Here is a 9046-nt window from a genome sequence, read left to right on the forward strand (position 1 = left end):
TAATCAATTGGATATGTCATAGAGTATGACGGTTGACAGAATACATTAACGTTATGTATTGATTGATTGTGTATATGACCTTTGTGTATATATGCATTGTGTGTGTAGGAGGAGATAGGGGATGTACTCCACGGTTTAGGGGAAGATAGGGGATGGACCTCTAAACCGGATGTTGTTTGGGAGGAGATAGGGGATGGACTCCACTAATACAGCTCGTATGCTTGTCAGATAATGTGTTGATACAGCTCATATGCTTATCTCTGGAAGTGTTGATACAGCTCATATGCTTGTCATTGGAAGTGTTGATATAGCTAATATGCATATCCATTGAATGTGGATACAGCTTGTATGCTTATCTGTTGAGATGTTGATATAACTAATATGTTTATCTATTGAAAAATGGGAAACGTCTAATATGAGCCACTGTCTCATATAAGAGGCTGGCCAGGTTCTGAGCCGTTGATGTAAATTGTGAAACTGATAAGAAATGGAAACGGGTTATGAATTGGTTTATGGAAATTGAACATTTATCAATTGCTAATATCTTAGTTATTGCTGATACTGTGTTTAGCATATCTCTACTGGGCGTTGGCTCACCCTTTATGGGACATTATTTTCAGGTACAGGTAGTATGCCACCCCCAAGGACATAGCTTGGATGATGATGAGAGTTGAAGACTCTTTCTTTTGTTTATTTTGATGTATTACATGTAAATTCAAGCCAAGGGCGTAATATGTATAGAGTTAGTACTCTTCTTTTGTGTAACCAAGTGTTAACTTGGAAAGCTGTAAGCCCATAGGGCATTTGCTTTTGTTGTTAACATGTAATACAGTTGTAAGAATTACTCTGATGAATAGAAATTGATGATTTCTTTTGTATCAATGCATGTCTAAAATGTTGGGTATTATGTATTTTTTTGAGGGCGTTACACGGAGTGCTTAAATTTAATCCATGATGTAATGCAGATCAAGCACAGTTTGACCTTGATGCAAAGATACTAAAAAGCAATGTGAAGGATAAGTCCTTCTTGATTTCAGAGAAAGGTCTTCTTGCTGACAAGATAAGTAAGTGTCCTGAGATCTCACTACAAGAAAATCGAGATTTTGCGGCGTTTTTAAAACCCCGCAATAGGCTAGAAAAACGCCGCAAAAAGATAAAACGGCGTTTATAAAATTCGTCGATGATGGGGCCGTCGTTATATCTTTGTGACGTTTGAAAAATGTCACTAAAGACTTTAAACGACGTTTTCTAAAACGCCACTAATTCTGTACAGCCGTTAACTGTGCACGTTAGAGGAGTTGTCTCTGACGTAATCAGGACGACATTTCGCAACGTTTTTAAGAAAAACGCCACCATTTCTCTCATTTTTTTTGAAAAAAAAACAACAAAAAAAATTCATAATTAATGATCTTTTGACTTCTGTTCAAACCAAACTTATATCATCCATCACCATTCTCAAAATATGTATCATAATGTGAATGAGCATTTATTTTTCAATTTTTCATAAAATAAATGAATTAATTAAACTCCTTAAAACACAATATGACAATACAAAATAATGATAATATTCAGTGTGCTATCCAAATTCTCTGAAAATAACTTCATCCACAGCTCTGTCTTCAGCTTCATCAAGTTATCATCATCTTCACCAAAATAATGATTATATATACCTGAATCATCCAATTCCATTAACACAACTTCAATAAACTTGAATGGTTAGAAAATCTACATACTCTTGCATACCATGTCAAGAAGGCTAGAAAGATAAGAAATTATGAAATTTCCAAGTGCATGGACAATGAAAACTTTTTTATTTACACATTGTATTCACAATATGTGTAACTTTGAAAGTTTGGTTTCATCAAACAGCCATTAATATAACATAGAGCAAAAGCATAAGCAACCATGAGAAGAAAAAATCAAAAATAATGCCAATTACAAACCAGTCTATCTTTACTTAGAATAGGTTTACCAGTCACCACAACGGGTGAGTAGCCATGAAATTTCGATCCATGCCATTGTCTGTTTCAACACACAACAATTAAAAATGAGTTTAAAATTTCAGCAAACATTAGAAAGCATACACATGGAAAGTACTCAACAACATTATTTATTAACCTAAACAACCATTAACATCTTCTAATGTTGCCTTATTTACAGAAGCAATCAATTCAGGTAAAACTTGAATACTGGATCACATCATCTCCAATCTTGATAACAAAAATGTTAGCTATTTGTTATCTCTTGATTTAGACCTCCTAGCAACTTGAATATGTGTCAAAGCTAAATTTAGCCTTATACCACCAATTGAAAAAATAAAGACACGACAATGGTGTGCCAAATTTTGGCATTGTACCACCAAGTATAGCACAAGACCCAAAAGACAATTCTATAGTATATACTGTAACCATGAAATTGATTATATATACTGTAAAAGGACCAACCTCAATATGAACCAACCAACTGTTAATTCCCGTTCCAAATCCCTTATCATGATGGTATGCCGGTGGACTCCCATCCAAACAAACTACGCGCAATATCAAAATTGAAGAAGAACAGTACGATGAATATTGTTAAAAAAGGAAAGAAAGAAATAAAACAAAATAAGTCAATTTAATTATTTTATTGCAAAACAAAAAAATTCACCTATTCCTTTTGCAACTGCATTCTCAACATAAGTTATTCCAACATTGAATCCTTCTGTTTTTAGCAAGATCACTACACAAACTAGTATTTGTAACCATTGGCTTAATCTCCCACTGTTCATTCTGCACATTGCTAATGGGGTCATCATCAGCATACCAAAATTACATTCAAAAAAATAAAATTTAGAAAAGAAAAAAAAGAAAAACAGAGCATACCATCTAGAATCATCATTAATGATAAAAGAAAGACTGCTAAACCATGTATGTTATGGAGAAAACTTTACCTTTTCATTTATGAGGAAGAAATGTGAATACACGAAAGGAATCTAACAAACCACCTTGGATATTGGAAAAAAAACAAAAACAAAACAAAACATGTGATTTTCACAACATTTTTACCAATGCATATCTATATTATAGATGTCCAGTACCATCATCACAAATCTACAGATAAGATAGATATGCACACATAAGTTCTTGTGTATACAGTCTAGTCTAGTCTGCAACTACAATCACCATCATCCTCTTTCTTTATTTATCACACGCATTGTCCTATCATTTATTTATCTAACTATTACATTATTATTGACATATTACATAATCAACCAAATCCTAATTATTAAACATGATCACTGTGTAATTACTTGTCTGCATTACTATGGGTTGCCCATCCACATTTTGGTAGCACTTCAATGCTTTAGATCTGCTCCCAACCAGCTGTCATAAATTCTGGTGGTGTTTGTACCAATGTCTCTAAATTATTGAGGAACACTTAAAAGAGTCAAAGAGATCAGAAATAAAAATCGGAATAATGTTCAATGAACTACAAAGAAGAAGAATTAATATTTTGAAATCTTAGTGCTGGTGCATAATATATGAACTGTACATTTCACTATTAAAATTATTTTCTATATTCATCACTTTGATATATATACACCCATGTATACACCCATGAATTGTGTAATATGAATTGTGTATCTTCAATATATGTAAGTGCTAGCTAGAATAAGTAATAGCATTGTGGAATTAAGTCATAAAGTAACTGACAAAACAATAAATGAAATGTGTTATATAGTCAAAGATGCATAGTAAATATTAAATGTTATAATAGTGTTCAAAAAATAAAAAATAAAAAGGAGCAAAAGACAAAATAAATCTAAGGCCAAGTTTTGGAACTTGTAAAAGAGTCAAAAAGCCAAAAAGTTACTCAAAAAGTTAAAAAGTTAACACTATTCACCAAAAGTCAACAATTACGGCTGCACAACTCCCAATTCGAATTTTTCCCTACAAATCAATTTTTACAATTTTTTATTACACATTTTCCCATAAAAAGTCAAAAAGTTAACCAAAACATCCATATTTTCAATCTCAATTTTTTAGTCCAAAAAGACAAAAAGTGCACTTATTTAGGACACTCCAACAACCCCTAAGTCACAATCACAAATGACAAATAGAACACAAAAAAGTAGATCAACCAGGTGCCAAATTCGCAATTCTCATCATCCTTCAGTACTTTCTAAAAAAGACTAATGCATTAGGCTCCGGGTGTAACGAATATAAGCCTATTAGGCATATTAGCCAGAAAATTACACAAATTAGGCCATATAGCCTGGATTTCTTCGTGCTTTTTTTTCCCTCGATTAGAGAAACCCCAGTGATGGCAGATGCACCACATATTTTACACATCACTAATTATAATAATGTTTAATGAAATTTATTCATCAATGTACATGATACACCATGTGTAACGTTGTCACATCGGTTCATATTGCTACAAAGAAGAGACAATGATTATTCACCCATGCATATATCTGGTCAATACACATCAAAACTATGCTATTAAGTTTCTCGTAAATATTTATATCAAAAAACTAATATAATTCAGTACGATACATCAAGATACAAGAAAAGCAAAATTTTGAAAGCAAAATAAACTAGATTGTCATAATGTCTTTATATTCAAATGAACCAAATCATAAGAAACAGACTTATGAGACCAATATGAACCTTGCCCAGACACTAGTTAACAGATAAATATTGCCCAAGCAACACGTTAACGGAGCCGACACTGGCCCCCAAGCTCTTAAAAAAACCCAACCTAAGGGAATATATAATCATAGAAGCTTCAAGGAGAGAAACATTTGAAGAAAAGCAACAAACAAAGCATCTATAAGCTTAAACGTTGAGTTTAACAAGAGGTTTCTACAGCAATCATGGAGAAGTAATCAAACATAAACATATTGCCTAAAAAATGGAAACAGTCAACAGATCCACGACTCATAAGAAATGGACAAAAGCAATTGTCCCAATGGTAAGGGTGAAAAAAGATGATGTGGCTACCAAGTAGGGAAGTGGCACAACCATATTTGCAGCCAAAGAGCAACAGTTAAATTATAGTAAGTGTCACGACCCCATTCCGCCCCTAGTAGAATGGTGCCGTGATGACCAGTAATCCGGGATTACCGAAGGCCAACCTCCAAACCCACACACAATCAGAGTATAAATATATATGGGCCTCACAAATACGGAAGCAATAATTTAAAAATACAAGTGGTCCAGAAGAGCAGTGCATAAGTTACATGGAATGGCATACAACTTTACATAATATTACAACTTGAATACAAATATAATGAAGTACAAAATACATATAACATCCTGATCAAAAGGCTTCTGCAGCCGACATGTGTAAATTACAAGCATTATGAGCCGAGAAGCATAATTTTCAAGACTGCCAACCTGAATACAAGTTAGGCCGACATAACAAAAAAACCCAAAACAAGCTTGCGAGTCACACCTAGGCGTCACCGCTTTCCTGCTCATCACCTACATATATATATAGAGAGGGTGAGTTTGGATACTCAGTGAATGGTACAAGTAATAAAGGGTTTGCATATATGACATCCGTGATCTTTAACAAAACAATGCATAATCATAGCTTATCACAAACGTGGGATAAATCGTGTTCATCTAACAAATCTATCGAGCTTCATCAATCAATGTCTTTCAAATTTCATGGGTGACATTAACAAAGATTGTGCTACAAATGCTTATAGTCCCCTAGCACGCACGGACTTTCAAGGATTGTGCTACAAATGCTTATAGTCCCCTAGCACGTACGGACTTTCAAGATTGTGCTACAAATGCTTATAGTCCCCTAGCACGTACGAACTTTCAAGATTTCCAAGATCAAAGCTAATACTTGATACACAAATAGGGATAGTCATTCATGCTTAGCAAGTACTTTTCAGAACAAAGCAAAACTTTATTAAAACTTTATAACATAGCTTTATCAAAAATACCACTCACCTAGTTCTTCAACGTCGGGGTCAAGCGAGAGTCCAAGTCCTACAAACACATGGCAAGGTCTATTGAATGCACTTTCAAACAAGCTCATATGCATACAGATGATCTCGGCATCCTTCAAAACTAAGCTAAGTCAAAACACTGTTTCATCTCGGGAAAACATGCTGGGCGATAACTAGGTCTAGGCCGAGGTCCCACAACTCCTTGCCGAGGTGTTGCCTTGATGGCCATATTCAAGGAAATGAGGTCGGGAAAATCTGGGTTTCCCTCTCTTGAAGAACATGACGAACATGAAGAACATGGACATGAGGAAGATGAATGCAAAGATCAAAACTTGCTATTACAAAAGCTGAGATTTCATGCCATGAATTCAAAAACATGGACCTGGGTACCCATACTCGAAGATCCTATGAAAACAAACACAAAAGCATGAATCTTAATGCAAACTTTTGGATCAAACAAGGCTTTTATTCAAGAACACATGAATACTACTTTCTCTTTCTAAAACCAAACTTTCAATCAATGCATGGCTTGCAAATCAGGTTCGATCATGCAATGCAGCTAGATGATTAACAAGGACTACAAGAGTAGGTCAAGAATCTAACCTTAATACACAATCTAACGGTTAGATCTCTAGGAATCAAGCTCGAAGATCCACTCCTCCACTCTAAAACTCCTTCTTCCTTTTAGAGCTTCTCTCTCTCAAGGCAAAGATATGATACAAAATGATAGGTTCTACTTACCGCCGGCTGATTTAACATTCAGCTCGGACACGTGGCAACGGCTGGTTGGTTCTCCCCGAAGAGGAGGCTGACAGACCAGACAAGGTATGGCGAAAGGGTGTTTAACAAGCAAAGCGGCATGACATTTTGACAAGGTACTGATATCGGGTGAAAACATCGGCTCCGGTAGGTGAGGTACCTATGATCCCGGTTAGGACGGACAACACTTGGCCTAGCTGTGCCACACCTCGGCCTAGATGTGCTACACCTCGGTCTAGGTCGCACCAATCCGGAGCAAGATCACTTGGGTTCAAGGATAACATCCCGACCTAGATGATACACCCCTCGGCCTTGATGATATACCTCGGCCTAGAAAATGACATCTCGGCCAATATGCCAGGACGAAGGTAGAGGTCAACCAAAGTGGTTTCAAGGTGGTTTTGGCTTTATGGTGACCTCGGCTAGACTCAAGACTCAACAAGTAAATTTCACATAAGTACAAACCAAGACAAAAATCTCATTCTAGTTAAGACAAGTCAAGAAAATTCACTACTGCAACTTAGCAAAATAAGATTATACAAATGCTCATGCCCGAGGCTAAGGTGGGGAATGAGGGTCACTACAGTAAGTCATAGTAATTAAATATTGAAGGAGTATAGCTAAAATTGCAGGATCATTCTAGCAAAATAAATCTTAATAAACCAAATTGATACAAATCATCAAACTGTGACAATCTCCAAAATCAACATATAAAACTTTAAATTCACAAAGGTACCTCACAAATCTCATTGCCTCGCTGAAACTCTTCCATCATCACACGCAATGTGCTTGTCGACACATTGTAACTAGAGTTCATGCAGGGATATGCAGGAGTTATGGTTGGCATCAGGTGCTGCCTATCCCTGAAATTTCTCCTGGGATCCCAAACAGGAAGTCCTAGAGAACCATCCTGAATAGGACATAACATGACAGGATTTGGCCACCGCCAAAGGTTATAGACCTTGAAGAACCTTGAGACCAACATATTAGGTAGTGCATTTGGGTAAAGTTGGCATATACGAGCAACAAGTAACGCCCAATTGATACCACCAAGAAACCCTGAAACCTGATTGTGACAGAGAATCACACAACATATGTAGTCAGAAATGAGACACAACAACAAGAACAAAGAAACATTAAGAATGAAAGAGCATCCTCACATTTGAATAAACCCCACATCGCTTTGTGTAGAGTCTCATACATCTCAGTGTAGTACGAAAGCTATGACCATGACAAAAATAAACATAATCAGCAACACATACAAGAAGCCAAATTTATGAACAAAAATATTCAACCACAACATGAATATTTCGGACCAAACGCAAAATTTGATCAGTCACTCTGCATCCATTGAGACTACGAACTGTCTGCTCATCTACATTCTGCAGTATTGAATCTTGTGAAATATCCAAGTCCTGTAACAGACAAACATATTTAGAGATGAAAATCGAAACCTAAGCAAGAGTTTATTTAAATGGAACACAAATCCAGATCGTTACTGTGTAGTGATGAAAACCTCTGAATCTTGAGTTCACTCACAGCAAGTCTAGATCAGACTCGATGAATAACAAGCCCTATAATGAAAATCAAAACCCTAATAAAATGTAAATACAATAATTTTCAATAATAAATTTGAACATATATGAAAACTAGTAAATCAAATACAAGATTGCTACCATGAAAGCTCTGTATCTCAAGTGAACTTAGCAACTCCAAATCACGAGCGATTGGATACCTGAATCCATGAAAAACGAAGACCTAGATCGGTAAAGATTAAGGGAAATCGAAAAATCTGGAAGGGAAATTGAAAAATCTCGAAGGAAAATATTAAATCCTAAGCCCTAGTGCACAAATCGAAATCGAGATCCAGATTGAACAAGAAATCGTTGAGATTAGAAGCATCAATCTCTCTGTAGATCTATGAACTCCAAGAAGTCTTCATTGCTGGTTGCATCCACAGCTCCTTAATTAGGGCTACTGAAAGAGAACCATTTTAGAGAGAGAGAGCCATTTGGAAATGTTTGAATAGATATGGGTTAAGTCTCTGTGAAGTTAAACATACTTGTCATATTAAGACAATCAAAAGGGCATCCTATTAATTTAGGTGATATCACTCTTTGAAAAGCGTGTCTGTTATTGAAATGTATCACAATGTTTTTAAAAGTGTCGTGATAAAAGCGTCACCGTAAGCAACTTTTTTTGTAGTGTCTCTTGTGACTTTAATATTGTGTTTGGTTGAAAAATTTGGACGGAGATTTAGAAATGAAAAGAGAAAAAGTGTGTGAAATTAAGTGAAATATAGATATATTTTATTCTCATTTTGTCTACTTTTTTATT

General features: G+C 35.5%; 1 protein-coding gene across 3 annotated transcripts; it reads right to left on the bottom strand.

The window, feature by feature from the left end:
• Nucleotides 1-1676: 1676 nt before the first annotated feature.
• On the bottom strand, nucleotides 1677-8796 carry LOC114279110 (nuclear poly(A) polymerase 1-like). 3 transcript variants are annotated; one of them, XR_014329951.1, is made up of 8 exons: nucleotides 8386-8796; nucleotides 8209-8283; nucleotides 8011-8124; nucleotides 7870-7930; nucleotides 7446-7775; nucleotides 2647-2768; nucleotides 2445-2527; nucleotides 1678-2022 (listed from the first exon to the last, which is right to left on the bottom strand). XR_014329951.1 is itself a non-coding variant. In XM_082869463.1 (7 exons), exons 4-6 carry the CDS (start codon nucleotides 7906-7908, stop codon nucleotides 2670-2672), a joined length of 468 nt encoding a protein of 155 aa, XP_082725589.1. In that variant the 5' UTR covers nucleotides 7909-7930; nucleotides 8011-8124; nucleotides 8209-8283; nucleotides 8386-8796; the 3' UTR covers nucleotides 1677-2527; nucleotides 2647-2669. The 3 variants fall into 3 exon arrangements, 2 of the variants coding, with proteins under 2 accessions (XP_082725589.1, XP_082725587.1); XM_082869463.1 differs by having other exon boundaries at nucleotides 1677-2527; XM_082869461.1 differs by having other exon boundaries at nucleotides 1677-2768.
• Between the last annotated feature and the right edge of the window lie 250 nt (nucleotides 8797-9046).

Source organism: Camellia sinensis, chromosome 5 (genome assembly GCF_055761805.1).
Source record: "Camellia sinensis isolate YWXY chromosome 5, ASM5576180v1, whole genome shotgun sequence".
In the NCBI taxonomy this organism is placed as follows: domain Eukaryota; kingdom Viridiplantae; phylum Streptophyta; class Magnoliopsida; order Ericales; family Theaceae; genus Camellia; species Camellia sinensis.

What these genes read in the sequence shown, in the direction of transcription:
- LOC114279110 (XM_082869463.1), bottom strand. Translation starts at nt 7,908, where the DNA reads ATGAGACTCTACACAAAGCGATGTGGGGTTTATTCAAAT. An exon ending in GATGTGGGGTTTATTCAAAT is followed by an intron (nt 7,776 to 7,869) that starts GTGAGGATGCTC and finishes TGTCACAATCAG; the next exon opens with GTTTCAGGGTTTCTTGGTGG. An exon ending in GAGGCAATGAGATTTGTGAG is followed by an intron (nt 2,769 to 7,445) that starts GTACCTTTGTGA and finishes AGCAATGTGCAG; the next exon opens with AATGAACAGTGGGAGATTAA.